The sequence below is a fragment of the Marmota monax genome, unplaced genomic scaffold, assembly GCF_021218885.2.
Source record: "Marmota monax isolate L192 unplaced genomic scaffold, Marmota_monax_Labrador192_F-V1.1 WCK01_AAM20220418_F8-fsc00393, whole genome shotgun sequence".
In the NCBI taxonomy this organism is placed as follows: Eukaryota; Metazoa; Chordata; class Mammalia; order Rodentia; family Sciuridae; genus Marmota; species Marmota monax.
The window spans coordinates 598,021-618,919 of NW_026692824.1; the positions used below are offsets into that span (position 1 = coordinate 598,021).

General features: G+C 40.7%; 1 protein-coding gene and 1 pseudogene across 1 annotated transcript; both read left to right on the forward strand.

The window, feature by feature from the left end:
- The first annotated feature begins 7,960 nt into the window (after positions 1 to 7,960).
- Positions 7,961 to 13,325, forward strand: LOC124095429 (HLA class I histocompatibility antigen, alpha chain G-like; annotated as a pseudogene).
- Positions 13,326 to 19,176: 5,851 nt separating this feature from the next.
- LOC124095398 (calcyclin-binding protein-like) lies at positions 19,177 to 19,886 on the forward strand. The gene has a single exon (XM_046448515.2). It carries the CDS (start codon positions 19,177 to 19,179, stop codon positions 19,807 to 19,809), a length of 633 nt encoding a protein of 210 aa, XP_046304471.1. The 3' UTR covers positions 19,810 to 19,886.
- The last annotated feature ends 1,013 nt before the right edge of the window (positions 19,887 to 20,899 follow it).

The following is a 20,899-nucleotide window of genomic DNA, read 5'->3' on the forward strand; positions in this document are numbered from 1 at the left end:
AATCAGATTAAATTCAAATGGACTTAAATTTCAACAAAAAGACTGAAGTTACCACTTTGATAAAAATCAAGATAGATCACATGATATAGATAATAGAAATGCAAAATGAAACTTCAACTTGAAAGTTGGAAGATGAATAAAAAGGTCATTCAAGTAGAAAGCATAGAAAACTAAATGTATTACTGTGAAGGAAAATTGACTTCAAAACAAGAAGTATTGTTAGGGACAAAAAAGAACATTCTACAATGATAATAAGTATCACAAAAGACATAGGTAATAAATATAGAAATAACTAATTATATAACTCCAAAGTAGATAAAGTATAAATTAGTAGATTAGAAAAGGAAACTGACACTAAAAATCACAATATTTGATTTTCAATACTTGTCTCCCATTAATAGAATATGTGCAAACAAAGAAGTAGAACACTTACCCTCATTGTGAACCAATTTGATCCAACTAATATTTGTTGAATACCATATCCAATAGGAACTAAATAAACATTTTTCCCAAGTGTAGATGGAACATTCACCAAGACCAGCCATCTCCTAGCCCTAAGACAAGCCTCAATTAGTTGAAAAGGATTGAACTCATTGAATGTATTGACATTGGATTAGAAATTAATAACATTAGAATATCTGTAAAATTCCAAACATCAGGAAATTAATCAAGGTACTTAAAAATCCATGGGTTGAAGAAGAAGGGAAATTAAATTTTTTTAACAATAAAATATAATCAAGGCATGAAGAATGCTGCAAATACAATATTTATAATGTTTAATGAATAATAAAACTTTTATAAACTATAATATAAGCCCAAGGCCAACATCATTTAAATGGAGAAAAATTGAAAGCATTCTATCTAAAAACTGGAACAAGCCAGGATGTTTTCTTTCACCACTTCTATATAGTCCTTGAAACACTAGCCAGAGCAATTAGACAGATGAAAGAAATTAAAGGAATATGCATAGGAAAAGAACTCAAATTATTACTGCTTGGTGATGACATGAATCTATACCTAGAGGATCCAAAAAGTTCTACCAGATAACGTCTAGAACTAGCAAATGAATTCAGCAAAGTATCAGTATATAAAATCAACACCCATAAATCAAAGGCATTTTTGTACATCAGTGACAAATCCTCTGAAAGAGAAACTAGGAAAATTACCCAATTTAAATAGCCTAAAAAAAATCAAATACTTAGTAATCAACTTAATGAAAGAGGTGAAAGACCTCTACAATGAAAATTACAGAACACTAAAGAAAGAAATTAAAGAAGACCTTAGAAGATGTGAAGATCTTCCTTGTTCATGGATAGGCAGAATTAATATTGTCAAAAATATGGATAGGAAAATAAACCATACTACCAAAAGCACTATACAGATTTAATGCAATTCCAATCAAAATCCCAATGGCATTTCTCATAGAAATAGAAAAAGCAATCATGAAATTCATCTGGAAAAATTAAGAGACCCAGAATAGCCAAAGCAATCTTTAGCAAGAAGAATGAAGCGGATGACATCACTATACCAGATCTTAAACTTTACTACAGAAAAATAGCAACAAAACCAACATGGTATTGGCACCAAAATAGACTGGTAGTCCAATGGTACAGAATAGAGGACACAGAGACAAACCCATATAAATACAATTATTTCATACTAGACAAAGGCTCCAAAAACTTATATTGGAGAAAAGATAGCCTCTTCAACAAATGGTGCTGAGAAAACTGGAAATCCAGATGCAATAAAATGAAATTAAGCCCCTATCTCTCACCATGCACAAAACTCAAAGTGGATCAAGGACCCAGGAATTAGACTAGAGACCATGCGTCCATAGAAGAAAAAGTAGGCCCAAATCTTCATCATGTCTGATTAGGCCCTGACTTCCTTAACAAGACTCATATAGTGCAAGAAATAAAATCAAGAATCAATAAAAGAGATGGATTCAAACTAAAAACTTCTTCTCAGCAAAAGAAACATCAGTGAGGAAAATAGAGAGCCTACATCTTGGAGCAAATTTTTACCATATGCACATCAGATAGAGCACTAATCTCTAGGACATATAAAGAACTGCAAAATCTTAACACACACACACACACACACACACACACACACTCATAACCCAATCAATAAATGGGCCAAGAAAATGAACTGACCCTTCTCAGAAGATGATATACAATCAATCAACAAACACATGAGAAAACGTTCAACATCTCTAGCAATTAGAGAAATGTAAATCAAAACTACTCTAAGATTTCATCTCACTCCAGTCAGAATGGAAGCTATTAAGAATACAAACAATTGGGGCTGGGGATGTGGCTCAAGTGGTAGCGCGCTCGCCTGGCATGCGTGCGGCCCGGGTTCGATCCTCAGCACCACATACAAACAAAGATGTTGTGTCCACCGAAAAATAAATAAATAAATATTTTTTTAAAAAAAGAATACAAACAACAATTAGTGTTGGCGAAGATGTGGGGAAAAAGATACACTCATACATTGCTGGTGGGACTGCAAATTGGTGCAACCAATCTGTAAAGTAGTATGGTGATTTCTTGGAAAACTTGGAATGGAACCACCATTTGACTCAGCTATCCCACTCCTTGGTTTATACCCAAAGAACTTAAAAACAGCATAATGCAGTGACACAATAGCTAATTGTGGAACCAACCTAGATGCCTTCAATAGATGAATGGATTAAAAAATGTGGCATATATACAGAATGGAATATTACTCAGCATTAAAACAGAATAAAATCATGGCATTTGCAGGTAAATGCAATCCCCAAAACCAAAGGCTGAATGTTTTCTCTGATACGTGGATCCTGGTCCATAATGGGGGGTAGGGGAGGAAGCATGGGACAATGGATGAACTTTAGCTAGGGCAAAGGGGAGGGAGGGAAAAGGAAGGGCCATGGGGGTAGGAAAGATGGTGGAATGAAATGGAATTCATTATCTTAAGTACATGTATGAAGACACGAATGGTGTGAATCTACTTTGTGTACAAACAGAAACCTGAATAATTGTGCTCTATATGTGTACTATGAATTGAAATGCATTATGCTGTCGTGTATAACATATTAGAATAAATAAATAGATAATTAATGTGTTAACTTCAAAACATTATAGTAGGGCTGGATGTGGCTCAGTGGTAGAGTGCTTGCCTAGCATTGTGTGAGAACCTGGGTTCACTCCCCAGCACTGTGCAGGCGCATGTGCACATACATATTATGCTAAGTGAAAAAAAGCCAAATAGATCACATACTACATTCATTCCACTGAAATGTTCAGTAAAACAAATCAACAGAATTCAAAATCAGGTAAGTGTTAGCCTAGTCCTGGGAGTGGGGGCAGTGCAAATGAGTGGAATTTCTTAAGGTAATGGAATTATTCTATATTTGTATTGTAATGCTGGTTGCATAAATCTATACATTTATTTAAAATTTAAATTGTTAACATATAAAAGTAGGGAACTTTGGACTAATATTACCCATGAACACTTGATAAAACATCAGCAAATCAAATCCAATTTATTATGATGAATATTTAAAAAATAAATCCTAATTTAATATATTAATGAAATAAGGGAGAATAATCACAGGATCATCTCCTTGAACAAAAGGCATTATACAAATTCAAAACCTGTTCTTGACTAAATCATTTAGCAAACCAGGGGGGTAAAAGGAAACTTCATCAATCTGATAAATGGCATCTCTGAAAAATCTACAACTAACAATGTCCTTTATGATTGAAGTGCTTTTACTTAAGATATCCTATTAGTCAGATTTGGATTGCTGTGACAAAATGCCTGAAATAATGCAACTTAAATGAGGATAGGTTTATTTTGTATTACTGTTTCAAAGGTGCCAGTCCATAGTTAGTTGGCCCTATTGCTTTGGGCCTGTGGGGATCCAGAACATCAATCTATATCTACCATAATGCAGGGTAGACATTCTTTACTGGAGCATGGGGCAGAGAAATTCCCTTCACCTCATGAAGCAGGAAACAAAGAGAAAGAAGAGGGGACCAAGGTCTCAGCATCTTCTCCAAGGGCATACCCCTAATAAAGTAACTTTCTTATACTGGGTCCCACCTACTAAAGGTTCCACCATCTCCCATTAGACTGGTGGCCAAGACTTTGGCATATTGGGCCTTTGGGACATTCAGGATCCAAACCCTAACTCATAGGCAAGTATGTTTACTCTCACCTCTTCTATTGCACACTGTAACTCAACATCTTAGCCAGAATCTTGAGGCAAGAAATAAAAATAGAAGGGTGTCAGGCAGGGTCTTAGATTTAGGAACAGATTCAAGATCCTGGCAGGTGGAAGAAGATGCAAGATGCAGTTTGGATGGTAGACATGCTTACTCAGAGGTGGCAACAGTCTCTGGCTAGCTTGCAGTTCTAGCTTCAGCCCCTAGCCAGTTCCGTTTATCCTCTTTTGTCTTCTGCATAGGCCTTTAGTTATATGCAGGCCAGACAAAGAAGGCACACTGACAATAGGTTATATCAGTAGGCACATGCTCACAGCAAATGTTTTTGACCTTGAGCACATAGGCTGAATAAAAGTGTTTATGACCTTGACTACACACAGAAAATATAGCCCACCAGAAGCCTCACTACAGTCATTTGGGGCCTGCCCTACAATGGAATATAAATTGTAAAAATTATATTTCAATTCATAGATTATGATGTACATTAATTTGAAGATAACATGAGGGTATACATAGAAAATCCTAAGATAAAGAAAATTCCTAGAACTAATAGATGAATTTAGAACATTTCAAAGTAGTAAGTCAATTGTATTTCCATGTACTAGCAACATAATACTTGGAAAACAACAATAATCAAATTCCATTTATAATAGCATTGAAATGAAATATTTAGGTACCCATTCTTAAATGTAAGTAACCGTTTAATCAGCTTTTTTGCTGACTAAAGGACTTGACAAGAACAAAAGTTTATTTGGAAACTCACAGTTTCAGAGGTCTCAGACCATAGAGGGCTGATTGCTTTTCTTGGTGCTCCAGTGAGGTGACACATCACAGCAGAAGGGTGTGGCAGAGGAAGTCAGCTCAGGACATCACATCAGGAAGGAGAGAAAGATAGTTCTGCCCAACAAGGACAGAATATATACCCAAAAGGCATGCCCTCAAGGACCCACCTCCTTCACACACTCTACCAGCCAAAATTAGCACTCTTCTAATCCCTGTCAGGGGGGTTAATTCATTCATTAGGTTAAGACTTTTGTAACCCAATCATTTCACATTTAAAACTTCTTGTATTGTTTCACACATGAGCTTTTGGGGAACATCTAATATTTAAACCTTAACAGAAACACTTTACACTAAAATCTATAAGCCGTTATCAAGAGAAAGAAAAGAAAAACTAAATAGAAATACTATAGTCAAGGATTACAATAGTTCGTTTGTATTGACAAGGTATCAGTTCTCTCAAAATTGATCTGTCAAATGAAATCAAACAGGCATTTTTTTTTGGACACTGACAAATGGAATTCTATAATTAGCATGGAAATGAAAAAAAAAGTTGAATGTTTAATTTTTTTTTTAACTTACAAGGTGCACACTATTTGATTTCATTACTGCTTTCAAGTAGTGAAAACAGAGTTCCTGGCACAGGGTAGTCTACATGGCTAGGACAGAATAAAGATGCACATCTGTACTGATGGAAAGGGCTCAAGGAATCCAATGGGAGAGGATTGTCTTTTCAACAAACAGAGGTGAACAATGAGACACAGGGAGAAGAACATATACCATGCTCCAAAACAATCTGAAATGAATCACAGACCTGAACATAGAAGATAAAATGGTTAAGCTTCTCAAACAGAGTTAGTCAATAAAAGTATAATTTGAACAATAAATGTGAGCCATAGATGCAGTCTCAAGTTTCCTAGTACATTTTTAAAAATAAAAAATGGATAAAATTAGTATTTTATTAAATTAGTACATTCAAAATATAATTTCTGCATGAAACCAATAAAAAAGAGTGTTGTCAAGATATTGTGCATTGCTCTCATACTTACCTTTTCTCACTACTGTTTGGAGAATCTGAGGGCTAAGAAGACCTCTATTTTAGGCCCTGCGAGGTGGTGACTGTCCTCCAGCTCCAAGGACTCTAGCATTTGCTGAACACGTCAGATTCACTGACACCTCAAACTCTGCAGGCAAGAGAAAAGCACAGCGTTGGAGTTGGAATGGGACCCCACCTCAGCTTACTCCCTCCACTCCCAACCTTCTTCCAAATAGCAATACTTCAGTCTCCCCAAACATCAGGACTTCAGAGAGCCTTCATGAGGCACGTAAGAGAAGCCCCCATGCAATCCCACTTGCATTTGGCTCAGAATTACTGACAGGAAGTCCTTCCTGAAGTCTGTCCATTCCCATTCCTGCTGCAGTCTGTTGTTCTCTAGTGTAGCCCAGAATGTTCAGGCAGTAATCAAATGTTCTTTCTCAGTAAATCCCATTTTAAGAATAATAATTAAAATAATTAAAAATTACAACCTTCTTTATTCTTACTTGGTTCCTAAATCACTCTACTTTCTGATACTCCTATCCTTTACTATAGACACCTCATTATTTATTAAGTCCCCCATCTGAAGGTAAGCACCCTGAGGACAATGGATTTTGCCTGGCTTTGGTTTCATATACTGTAAGTGCCAGGCACATAACAGATAAACACTTGTTAAGGATTAAGTAAATCCAAGGACCAGATTTCCTTGAAGCCTAGTCTAGGAGAGGAAAGGCAAGTAGTTTTCTTGGATGTGATTGGGAGGTCCTCTTTGTGTATGTGTGTATGGTGGGGGCTACTTATGGCTTTATTCCCACCTGGAACCCCTCACACAACAAGCTCTATAGCATCCTCACACTCTGGACAAAGTACCAAGCTCAAGACCAAGAGAGGAGTTCTGACCACTAACTGTGTTCACAGCCTCCTGGAGTCAGGAGGGGGATCCTGGCCAGGTGTGGGATGCTCCCTGTAGCCTAAGCTCCTGAATTCACCACTGTGTCCTGCCCCTGCTGTAGACTGTGGATCCCTCAGGAGCCTCCTCACTAGACCACAACCCCCAAACTCTGGGTCCACATAACAGGGATCAAAATAAATTCAAAACCACAGGACCAAAAATTTTGTGAAATGGAGATGACAAGGGGGTAAGGCCTGAGGAATGTAGGTCTCAAGGAGAAGAGGCAGGATGTTGTGTCCTGGATTCTGGGGGTTGTACAGAGGAGGCCCTCCAGGCTTCAAGAGGGTGTGTGATCTGATGTCTTGAAGAAGGTCCACCCTTGGCATCCAGAAGAATGGTGGTTGGACACCTTCATTTGGAGGTCTGAAAAGGTGGAGAAGGATCACCTCAGCATCCAGGGGAGATGCTGGGTGAACGCCTGGGCTCCCACTCATCACAGGTCTGGTTGTAGCCCCTATGGTCTTTAGCTACTGCCATGTCTATTCTTTTCTTTTTCTCTTTTTTTGGTGCAGGGGAATGAACTCAGGGATGCTGAACCACTAAGCCACAGCCCCAGACCTTTTTTGTGTTTTATTTAGAGACAGGATCTTGCTGAGTCACTTAGGGCCTTGCTAAGTTGCTGAGGCTGGCTTTGAACTTGAGATCTTCCTGCCTCAGCTTCCCAAGCAGCTGGGATTACAGGCATGTGTCATCATGCCTGGCCACATCTATTCTTGACCCTCTAAGAACACTGTCTCCCTGGCTGTCAGCTGTGTCAACTTCCAGCCCACAGCCCCATGTTCCTACAGAAGCTTCTGCTGACTTAAGACATCCAGATAGCCAAGGCTTGTTGCAGGATACCTGGGGATGGGCTTGACAAAGACCATGACATTATACCACAATAAGTGGGACCCTGGGAACCCTGGAATCAGGACCAGGGCTGGACCCTTCACCTTGAAGCATAGGCCTTATTCTTCCGTCGGGAGCTGCCACATAGGAATCATGTACCCCTTAGCTTTGAGCATTGAGAATGTGGAGTTGTGGTAAGCCAGCCATGGGCTGCATGTGTGAACTATGAGCATTGAGCATACAGGATGGACTGAACTAATGTTGCCCCTCTGTTTGGGTGGGCAATGTATGCATCTTTTCACATGCTCTGCCTATGATCCCCACATACCCATGAGATAGGCGTGGCCTTCCAAGATGTCAGTCAACCTGATGACAGCAAGACATTATGAAGCTAGACTCAACCCTCTGAAACCCGACCCCTTGCCTCATTTGAATATTTCTCCCTAATAAAAGGGCTCTTTCTTGCCTGCCTTGTCCCCCTGTGGGAGCTGTGGCTGAGGAGCGATCACTGAACCTGAAGAAAAGGTACTTTCTGTGTTTGTGTCTTTATTTAGTCCCCCAAATTCACTTGGAGTGACCCTGATCGGTTTAGTTGTGTGATGCAATACTCTTCCATACTTTCTTCTGTTCTGCCTGCCACCCCAGCATTAGTGAGTGTCCCTTTAGTCAATTCTCCTCTTTCATCTGATACTTTTCACATTTCTTCTCTGTATATTTGAAATATACTATACATGTAACACAGAAAACTGTGCAAAGCATACGATGGCCTACTGATGAATGACAGCTAATACCTGTGTCACTACCATCCTAGTGAAAATGGAGGCCTTCTCCAGCACCCCAGCCAGAAGACCCTGAACTTCTCCCCAAACAGACCCATCCTCCTCACAGGTATTCACTAGGCTGATCCTTCCCATGGCTTTTTTTTTGTTGTTGTTTGATTCCTTCTCCTCCCTTTTCAGCCTCCATTTCCTTAATGTCCCACTTTCCTCCTGATTTTCACATCTTCAGGAGGCTCCTTCATCACCCTTTAGTGGCTCCTCTACTCCTGCCCCATCAGTGTCACAGGTAAATGGAGAGCTGAAGCACCAAGCCTACGTTCTTGTGTCCCCATGAAAGAAAATTTAGAGTCACACATGAAAAGCCAAGCAAGAGAATTTTATAATAAGTGAAGGTAAGGATCAAGCAAAGAATGCTCAAAAGAGGAAGAGAGTATGTCATTCCCCCAGCGGAGAATGACAAAGGAAACTTGATACTACTTCCAAATTTATTGTTTGATATTTGCCAGTAGAAACGGGGTTCACCTTTTGCAATCTTCACTAATTTGATACTTAACCACTCCTTCATGTTGCTCAGGGTAGTTTTTGACTCTAGTTGGTCCTTTCTGTTATTGCCACAGTAACCATTCCATTCAGGGGAGCTTTATCCACACGTCAATCCTGTGTTAAGATAGGAGCTGGGTTCCATGACCAGGCAAACTTTACCTTAGTGTACCATTGCTATTAAAGTTCCTTCTGATACACATTGAGAAACCTATGGCTGTACATCCTAGCTTTACAATGATCTCACTAGACCCTATGAAGAGTTAGCCCCCTAGATCGTTCCTTCTGGACTTGTTTCTTCATTGGCTTCCTTTTTCCCTCTGTTTATTCTCAGGATTAGTACACCTGTTTCCACCCCCTCACCATGAGTTACTCCTTTATTTATAAGGTTTTTTGTTGTTGTTGTTTGTTTTTGTTGCCAGGAATTAAACCAAGGGGCACTTAACCATTGGGTCACATCCCCAGCCCATTTTTCATGATTTATTTTGAGACAAGGTCTAAGTTGATGAAGCTGGCTTTGAACTTGCTATCCTCCTGTCCCTGTCTCCCCAAGTTGCTGGGATTACAGGCGTGTAGCACCATGCTGTCTGTTCATTAATATTAAATGCAATTTAAAGAAAACCACATGACCCTGTTACCTTATTCATTGATATTCCACTGCTCATTACTAATTACCACCTACCACTAGGATTAGAAAATCTGGCCCAGTAAAGGGGACCTTTGATCCTGGGAGCAGCAGCAAGAACAAATCTCAGGGATTCAGGGGTACAAGGCTCCATCCAGGAAACTGAGGGCAGACATTATGTTTGCAGGGTTCGTCCAAGACCTGGGAACTTGCCTTTGTGGTATGGAGATCTAGATGCTCCCTGGGACAAGAGTCCACTTTTGATCGACTGGGAGGAAACATATTTCATCTTGTTTTTTGAGTAACAGTTGGACATCCTGAATCTGACAAAAGGATGAAGGCTCCAATTTGTGCACACAGCCCCGCACAGTTGCCGTAAGTCTAGGGAGACCCAGGACTCCCAGGTGAGCCCAGGACATGGGAGCTCAGGTCTCTGTGTTCAGAAACATGGCTACACGGGGGCGCCACTGCACTACCCTGGGAAGCTGCCAGGCAGCTCTGGAGAGGACCAGGCAATGGAAGGACTAGGGTAGAGATGGTTGACTTAGAGAGGGTGCATTGATGTGGGGATGAAGATACTTCTGAGTTGTCTTTAAGGGCACAAGAGTTATAGGACGCTCCTACAAGAAATCCTGCCGATTTCTTAGATCTTTCTCCATTTTCTGGATAATAACCTGGAGAACTGAAAGAAGATTTATACACACACACACACACACACACACATATATACATATATATGTATATATATATTATATATATATACACACACACATACACACACATACATACACATGCATACACACACATGTACATATATATATTTTTTTCATAAAAGCTAATGAAAATATGTTTCATACTTTATGTAAACACAAACACATATTTTTTCTTCCTACAAACTGTTTCTTTCCCAACTGTTCCTTTTTTTTTTTTTTTTTGGTATGGGGATTGAATTCAGGGACACTTGAACACTGAGCCACATCCCCAGCCCTATTTTGTATTTTATTTAGAGACTGGGTCTCACTGAGTTGCTTAGTGCCTTGCCATTGCTGAGGCTGGCTTTGAACTGGTAATCCTCCTGCCTTGGCCTCCCAAAGCACTGGGATTACAAGCTTGTGCCACCACCATGCCCAGCCCAACTATTCCTTTTTTAATTTTTTTTTCGTGGTACATGGACACAATACCTTTAGTTTATTTATTTTTATGTGGTGCTGAGGACTAAACCCAGTACCTCACGCATGCTAGGCAAGTGCCCTATCACTGAGATACAACCCTGGCCTCCAACTATTCCTTTTTAAACATAGACTTTAGCAAGGCCTGGTGTTGCACATGTGTAATAAAAGCTATTCCAGAGATTGAAGTGGAAGGATTCCAAGTTAAAGGTCAGCCTGGGAAGTTAGCAAGACGCTGTATCAAAATAAAAGGAAAAGGTTTGGGAATGTATATTAGGGGTAGCATGCCCCTGGGTGCAATATCCTGTATCATCAAAATAAATAAAAACATATATTATTCTTTAAAATAATATCTTCAGATTTAGAAAAGGTAACACAGAGTGCCTGTAGATGGCACACTGTTTTACCTATTGTTAAAATCTTACATTATAATTATGCATACATCACACTATTAAAGCAATATTGATAAATTAGTACTCAGCAGCATGTTCTTTTTGGATTTAATTAGCTTTTTTTTGATGACCCTTTTCTGTTCCAGGTTGTCATCCAGGAGCTCCGCTTCATCTCCGTGGGCTACGTGGACCACTTGTAGTTTGTGCGCTTGGACAGAGACAGCGACAGCGACGCAGAAAATCCCAGGGAGGAGCCTCGGGCGCCCTGGATAGAGCACGAGGGGCGGGAGTTTTGGGAACTGGAGACATGGATTGCCAAGGGCAACGCACAGTAGTACGGAGTGTACTTGAACACCCTGCGGGGCTACTACAACCAGAGCGCCGGCGGTGAGTGCCCCGGCCCCTGTCAGAGGTCGCGACCCTTCACGTCCCTCATGAACGGTCCCGAGTCGTCAGGGATCCCAGGCGGAGCTTCACCCCAAGGCTGAGGGACCCGCGGGGACCCTCGACCCAGAAAGCGCCCACGGGGACTGTGATTTCAGTTTAGGAGAAAAACCCGCGGGGTGGGCGGGGCGGGGACGCGGGTGACTGCTGGGGCGGGGACAGGCTCTCACACCTACCAGAAGATGTATGGCTGCGACGTGGGGACAGACGGGCGCCTCCTCCGTGGGTACATTCAGGACTCCTACGATGGCGCGGATGACATCGCCCTGAAGGAAGACCTGCGCTGCTGGACCGCAGCGGACAAGGCGGCTCAGATCACCAAGAGGAAGTAGGAGGCGGCCGGTGTCTCAGAGCAACACAGGGCTAGTCTGGAGGGCACCTGTGTGGAGTGGCTCACCAGACACCCGGAGATCAGGAAGGAGTCGCTACTGCGCACAGGTATGAGGGGCTGCAGGACACCCGCCTGATCTCCTGTAGGTCTCTCCAGCTTCCCACAAGGAGGGGAGAAGAATGACGCCCACACTAAACACCTCTTGCTCCTTGTCCAGCGGGGAGTGAGTGGGCCTGGACCCCCAGGTGCTGCACTAGAGACACCGCTTTCAGGACAAGTGAGGGATCCCGTCTCTCTCTCCCTGGCTGGTGGGAAGGACAATAAATACCGGACCACAGTTATCTGTTCAGGGACAGACTGTCAGGTCCACTCCAGCCTAGTGTTTTTGGAGGTCTGAGTCCAGGTTTTCCACATGTCTCAGCCTCTGCCAAGACCAGAATCTGAAGTCCCTCTCAGGGTCCTGAAGCCTCTTCCACTGGGTTGTCTCAATTTGATTCTAGAAATCTCCAAGGAATGTGTTATGTTAGAAGCCTCAGTCCAGGCTTGTGTCTAGGTTTTGCTTCCTATCCACCCCAATCATGTTGTCCACTCTCAGGATGGTCGTGTGAGTGTTGCTTCAGACCTCTTGAAGATGCATGTGACTCACCATCCTAGCCCTGACGGGGACATCACTCTGAGGTGCTGGGTGCTGGGCTTTTACCCTAAAGAGATCACCCTGAACTGGAAATGAGATGGGGAGGACCAGACCCAGGACATGGAACTTGTGGAGACCAGGCCTGCAGGGGATGGAAACTTCCAGAAATGAGCAGCAGTGGAGGTGCCTGCTGGAGAGGAGCAGAGGTACACATGTCATGAACACCATGAGGGGCTGTCTGAGCCCCTCACCCTGAGATGGGATAAGGAGGGGGTGAGGGCCCAGAACCTGTTGTCAGGAAAGCAGGAGGCTTTCTGGAGACCCTCATCAGGGTAGGGACTGAGAGCTGGGGATCAGGGCCCCTCACCTGACTTCCCTTCTCCTCCCAGAGTCACCCTCTCAGGCCACCATCCCCATTGTGGGAATTGTTGCTGATGTGGTCCTCCTTGGAGCTGTTGCCACTGGAGCTGTGTTCGCTTTTGTCTTGTGGAAGAAGAAAAACACAGGTAGGGAAAGTGCAGGGAGCTGCTCTGGAAATACATGCCCTTAAGTCCTGAGCAAGAGAATCTGAAGAATCATTGCACAACGCAATAACTTGGACTTTACTTCCACTGGGATAATGAGAAATTGCTCCAGGAGTAGGCGTTACAGGGTGGGGTTGAGTTACACTCACCTGTTCCTTTGTAATCCTACCCCTTGCCCTTTTTCAGATAGAATGTTCTAAGACACAGCATCCCCCAATAAAAGCCAACTCCAGAACATGCAATCCCTCTCTAGTCAGCCTCTTGAGACTTTCTCTTGCCCCTCTTATGGGAGCCTGAGGTTAGGAGCTGGGGAAGCAGTCCTGAAACTTATAAAAAGGTATTCCATGTCTGCGTAGTATTTTGTGTCACCCCAAATTCACATGAGTGACTTTGGTTCAGTTGCCCACGCTGGATAGGGGCAGCAGAAAAGTGCAGGGTCTGAATTTCTGTTTCAAGTATCTGGTAGAAGTGTGTCCTGCCTTGTTAATGGGAAATAATATCTACAATTTCCTTACCCAACCTAGGATACTTTTTACTCTTTGTAAAGCACATATAAAATAAGGGAAAAATATATCCTCTTGATTTTTGTAGTATGGGGACCTGATTTCCAGCATTTGGAGGCCACAGGGGAATTTTCCTGCTCAGGGCAACCCTCCAGGGGAGCAATTGGCTCCATCCCTACCTATCTACTTTCTTCTTGTCTCCTGATCCTTCCCTGCATCTGCAGTCACAGTTCTAGAGACTTCCCCAGACCTATCTCCAGACTGTTCTCTCACAGGATGCTTTCATCCTATAGATGTTAATAAAAGGGGCCCTATGCTCCAGCTGCCTGTAAGTATGAAGAACACTGATCCCTGAGGCCCATGGAATAGGGTAGTGGGAAGTAATGGGGGAGCTGATCCATCCCATAATTCCTCCACTACCCACATCTCCTGTGGCTCTGACCAGGTTCTGTTTTTGTTCTGAAACAGGTAAACAACAACAACAACAACAAAAAAAAAAAAAAAAAAAAAAAAAAAAACAGTGCCCAGGGCTCTGATGTGTCTCTCACTGCTTAAAAAGGTGAGACTCTGGAGGCCTGAAGATAGATAGGGGTTGGGGAATGAGGGGACTCCTGAGTTATAGGGATTCTCACAGGGACTTTTGACATTTTGAGTGTTTAATGGATTGTTCAGAGTGTCTCCGTTACAATGAATGATCTGAATCTGTTCATAATACTTTCTTTTACAGTGTAAGATAGTTGCCTTCTGAGGGACTGAGCAATACAAGATTTCTTCGGTTCTCTTTCTGCTCCTTAGTGTGATTTCAAACTTCTCTTTGTGCAGCTAACATCTAACTATGTCTATGTGTCTGTGTTCCTATCATCATAATTGGGGAAATGGAGAGAGGAGCGCATCCCTGATCATCAAGACCACTCCCTGCACTGTCATTTTGCCACATAAGCAATGAAAACAAGAAAATGCAGCACATACATAGCAGAAAAAATAATCTAGACAATTAACATTAAGGCAATTATTGTAAATTAATTACTCATGCTCAGAAGGTTACACAAGAGACATAAAAGGTATGCAGAAAAATCAGTCATGATAGCTTGAGCTTGTAATTCCAGTTACTCAGGAGACTGAGGCAGGAGGATTGCAAGTGTAAGTTACAGCCTGAGAAAAAAACCATGTCTAAAAATAAAATAAGGTCTAGGGTTACAGTGCTTGCCTAGCATGTACAAGCCCTAAGTTTGATCCTTAGTATCCAAAAATAGATAAATAAAAAGGAGAGGTTACATAAAAGATTACAATCAAATTTCTGAGGATGAAAGTGTCTGAGATGTGAAGTGGGATCAATGGAGAATAAAAATCACTGGAGAATAAAAATCCGTGAGTTTGAAAACAAAAAAACAAAATCTGTTAAAAATTACACAAAGCAAAACCTATAATGATTATTGGGTTTATAACATATTCAGGTATGTATTTAAAGATAACAGCACAAAAAAGAACAGGAAATACAACTATCAATAATTTCCATATTTTGCTGAAATTAAGTTAATATAAATCTGAAGTAGTTTTTGAGACAGTAAGTCCTAGAGCAATCATTGATAAACCTACAGTGAAAAAATTTTAAGGGAATTAACTAAGGGAATTTCCGTTACTGTAGAAAATCAGGGCTGCCACTCCCACCATAGGCCACAGCTCCATCAGAGTAGACAAGCCTGCCTCCAACTAGGACTCAAAGTGGGAGACCCACTGTGGTTTCCACAGGCCAGGCTGTTGCTGCCTGGAGTCTGAAGTCAGGGCAGCCCAGCTGAGCCTTGGTGGTATCTGGTTTCACAGGATGACAGCTGGAGAGACATTTGCTTCAATGTCTGACCCATATCTAATTTAAATTAAATATTTAGAGGAGACTATGGACATAAAACATTAGAAATGATTCTGGATTAAGATTTGGGAGGGTATTGGATAGATGAATATTCTTATATGCAAAAAGGGTTTAGGGCAGGACAGAGTGCTTGTATAACCCCACTTCCCCCATGAAAATGTATTTGTTGAAATTATATTTCCAAAGTAACTGTTTGGGGACAGGGTATTTAAGAGATAATTGAGGTTAAGTATGGTCATAAGAATGGAGAGGAGGGAGGGAAGGAAGGAAGGAAGAAGGGAAATGGTGCAGCCCCCAAACAATAAAACTGGTGCCCCATAAGACAAATAAAAGATCTTCCTTCTTCTTCCCCTTCTCCTTCTGTTTCTCCTCCTTCTCTCTCTCTCCATTGACCCCCCCCCCAAAAAAAAAAAGGCCAGATTGTTACCAACTAGCACAATAACCCACTCTGAGAAGAAGAGATTAGGACTCAATTGTTATTGGGCAGCTGTAATACTGCCTGGGAAGAAGGAAGCCAGGCCATAATTTTCTTTGCTCCAGAAAAATTTGAAATCAAATTGGTAGGAAAAATGGGTTTTATTCAAAGCCAGCTTTGAAGGAAGAGGGATGAAATATAATTGTTTCAGGAGTTCCATGTCAGAAAAACTCTGGGACAAGCAAACTTTTTAAAAGCAGGAGTGGTACATTAGGAAGAAAGAAGTCTCACAGGTTTTACCTCCTTAGGAGTCATTGTGGCCCCAAGAAATTTTACAGGTTTTGTCTATTTCTGAGTTCCTGGGCCTTCTCATATCAAAAGGAGCCAGGACTTCCTGGGACCAGTATCTGTGCCTCATCATTGTATACGAGCTTTGTCAGGATGCAGATAGCTCCTTTTTTAAGTCCACAGGGTGAGCTTTCGTGAACTGTATGTGGAGAGCTGCACTGACACCAGTTCATTTAAAGAACTCATCTGTGCCTGATTTAGATGATGAGGCTCTGGAGTTGACACTGATTAGGTGATGAAATGAGATTTTTGGAAGTCTTGAACAGAAAGCAGTTTATTGTGCATGTGGAAGGAATATGAATAATTTGTGGTCAGAAGGATGACTATGGTGGTTTTCAGCTGATCACAAGTTCCTTGATACTCAAAAAGGGGAACTAGTTTCCTCTCCAGGAACATGGCTGGACTTATTAAATTCACTGCTAAGTGAAGAGACAAAGCAGAACCGATGGTGTGCAGCCACAGACAAAAAGACACTGGGATTTCTTGCTAGCTGTCCTCCCTCTTGCATCATTCATTCCTGGCTAAGTCATCTTCAACTGGACAGTCAACTAAAGGGAGCCCTCCATGGCCAGGAACTGAGGGCTGTGGCCAAGAGTTACAGGAATGAACTGTGAATGAGGTCCTTCCATGTCAATCAGTTCTGGTCTTGAACATTGCCCATAGAAAAGAGGCAAGATAATAAACCCTGGTACTATTAAGCTACTGTGATTTGGGGTGCTTGTTCCAAATCACTAAGTAATAAAAGTACAGGGAATGACTATGAGATCAAGGACATTTTTCTCTTCAGAAACAAATAAAGGCATCCAGAAGAAATTGGAGTGATTTATACAAATAATTGGTAGAAAAAGACTGCCAAATAACTTTAATCCACTGAAACTGCCCTTCGAAAGTCTCCTCTTGAATGATTTCACTTGTTTTCAGAATTCCATTTTAATTTTATTTCTAGCTTTATTTTTTGCACTACTTTCATAGGGGTTTTCTTAGGATTACAGTGCTCATCTTAACTTTTCAGTGTCCTCCACTTAACATTGTCTTAGTTCACATAGAAATCTTTAGACTTCTAAACTGTCCCATTGTTATGTTTAGATATTATATTAAATATATGTATATATATTCAGCATTCAAAGTCCCCAATAAAAAGCTCTATTTGTATTTATTAAGTAAGCATAAATGGTCAAAGAGAGCCAGGCATGGTGCTACATGACTGTAAATCCATCCTCTTGGGAGGCTGAGGCAGGAGGATTGTAAGTTCAAAGCCAGCCTCAGCAACTTACCAAGGCCCTAAACACCTTAGTGAGACAAAGGGGCTGGGGATATGGTTCAGTGGTTAAGTGCCCTTGGGTTCAATCCCTGGAGAGAGAGAGAGAGAGAGAGAGAGAGAGAGAGAGAGAGAGAGAGAGAGAGGGAGAGAGGGAAAGGTCTTTTACATTGAGTCAGTTGCCATTTCTGATGCTCTTATGTAGGATTCTGAGTTTTCTGAGTTTTCCACTGGTACTATTTGCTTTCAAACTGAAGGATTTCTTTACCATTTATATAGTTCAGATCTATAGGTGATGAAATTCTTTACCATTCATTGGAGAATTTGTTTATTTTTTCTTCCTTCTTGAAGGATACTTTTGCAAGATAAATACTTCTGGACTATGTTTTGCTCAGAACCTTAAAGGTGTTCCCTCATTTTTTTGTTCTGATTTTTGATAAGTCATCAGGCAGAACTATAGCTTCAGGAGAACAAGAAACAGGAAAAGTAACTGGGTAGACCCCAAACCTTTGATGGTAGCCGCTACAATAAACCTTACAAGTCAACCCCACTCCCATTAAAATGTTAATAAGTTGAGAGGCAGAGGTGTGCTGTTGGCAAGATATGCACTTGCAGCCTAAATACTGAAGTGAAAGTCAATTCATGGGAAAAGATACACCATGCCAACAGTAAGCTTAAGCAGGCTGGAGTGGCCATGATGCTATCAGAAAAACACATTTCAAAATAAAATGTATTCTTAGAGATAAAGAGGTACACTTCATGAGGATAAAAGGGTCAACAGGAATACACAGTCTCAGAAATGTACATGGTCCCAACAACACTGCTTTAAAATACAAGGTAAAATTGACAGAATTGCACAGAGAAATAAACAACTCCAGAAATGCAACCAGAGACTTTCATACATTTCTGTCTCAGCAATTTAGACAACAACTAGCAGAAAAGAAAGCAAAGAGATAGATAGGAAAATACTAAAAGCAACCCAGATTTCACTAACAGTAAGAAAATGCACACAAATGTCAAAAAGAGCCTATGTATTATTTCAAGTGCAAATGGTAAGTCTGCCATGCTAGACTTTTTTTTTTTTTTTTGGAACCATAAACAAATTCTCAACAGATCTGAAAATACTGTAATGATACAGAGTATAATTTGTGACTATAATAGCATTTAATTAGAAGCAAGTTTCCATATGATAACCAGTAAATCATAAATATTTGGAAATTAAACAATAAAATTCTAAATAATCATTGGATTAAAGAAAAAAATCGGAAAACATTTTAAACTAAATGATAAGAAAATGCAGCAGATTAAAACGTAGCATATCTCAAGTTACTAACTTCAACCTTAAAACACTGCATACTCAATGCAAGTAGAAGGAAGGAAGTGAAGACAAAAATGAAATAGAAAGACATCTGTATTTTATTTCTCTTACTTTTAAAAATTTGTTCTCGGGGCTTGGCTCCAGGCGGGTGCGCTTGGTGCCGTGTTTCCTGTCTCCAGTGCAAGGCTGCAGCGCTGGCCTGAGGCCTGACCCAGCAGGACCATGGCTTCAGCTTTGGACAAGCTGCAGAATAATCTAGAAGAGGTAAGGATGTTGCTGGAAAAGACCTCTAGAAAAAGAGTACGTGATGCTCTTACAGCAAAACAAAAACAAAACAAGATTGAAACAGAAATAAAGAACAAGATGCAACAGAAATCATGGAAGAAACCAGAACTTCTTGGCAATGAAAAGCCAGCTGCTGTGTGTGCTCCCATCACAACAGGATATACCATGAAAATCAGTAATTATAGATGGGATCAGTTCCATAAGTTTTTGAAAATCTACATCACTTTAATGGGAGTTCATCAAGTTACCACCGAGAATGTGCAGGTTCATTTCACAGAGAGGTCATTTGATCTTTTGGTAAAGAATCTAAATGGGAAGAGTTACTCCATGATTATGAATCTCTTGAAACCCATGTCTGTGGAAGGCAGTTCAAAAAAAGTTAAGACCGATACAGTTCTCGTCTTATGTAGGAAGAAAGCAGAAAACACACGGTGGGAGTATTTGACTAAGGTTGAAAAAGAATGCAAAGAGAAAGAAAAGCCTTCAGAAGCCATCGAAACAGATCCTAGTGAGGGATTAATGAATGTTCTAAAGAAAATTTATGAAGATGGAGATGATGATATGAAGTGAGCCATTAATAAAGCCTGGGTGGAATCAAGAGAGAAGCAAGCCAAAGAAGATACAGAATTTTGAGACATTTAAGTCTTTTTGGGTACTGAAATGAACCTGCACATTCTCGGTGGGAACTTGATGAACTCCCATTAAATATGTGGAAATATGGATGTTTCCAATAAGGGAATGTTGGAGAGCTGCACATATAAATTTGACATAACTATTTACACAGTAAAGGCAGTAAATTCTCCTTTACTGGAGGATTTATTTAAATAAAATGTGCTTATTAAATATTCCAAAACAATTTGTTCTCTTTAGATATACATGACAAAGTATTTTTTTGACATATTTATACATACATGGAGTATATCTTATTTTAATTAGGATCTCAGTCTTGTGGTTGTACATGATGTGGAGGTTCACTGTGCTGTCTTCATATGTGAGCATAGGAAACTTATGACTCATTCATTCCACTCTGTTTCCTATTCCCATTCCCTCTCATTTCATTCCCCTTTGTTTAATCCACTGAACTTCTATTCTTCCCTGGCGCCCCACCCTGTTGTGTATTAGTATCCAAATATCCGAGGGAATATTCTACCTTTGTTTTTTTTGAGATTGGCTTATTTCATTCAGCATGATAGTCTTCAGATCCATTTATTAGCAAATTTCATCAAGTCATTCATTTTTATGGCCGAATAATATTCCATTGTGTAAAAATACAAAATTTTTTTTTTTTTATTGATTCAACTGTTGAAGGGCACCTAGTTGGGTTCCATAACTTAGCTGTTGTGGATTGAGCTGCTATAAGCATTGATGTGGCTGTGTCATTGTAGTATGCTGAATTTAAGTCCTTTGGTATATACCAAGGAGTGGGATATCTGGGTCAAATGGTGGTTCCATTCTAAGTTTTCTGTGGAATCTCCAAAATGCTTTTCCGTAGTGGTTGCTTCAGTTTACAGTCCCACCAGCCATGTATGAGTGCACCTTTCCCCCCGACATCCTCACCAACATTTATTGTTGCTTGTATTCTTGAAGATTTCCTTTCTTTTTTTAATTCTATTTTTTTAAAAATTCTAACTTGTTATATATGACAACAGAATGCATTACA

Coding starts and splice junctions, on each gene's coding strand:
- LOC124095398 (XM_046448515.2), top strand. CDS start 19,177: ATGGCTTCAGCTTTGGACAAGCTGCAGAATAATCTAGAAGAGGTAAGG.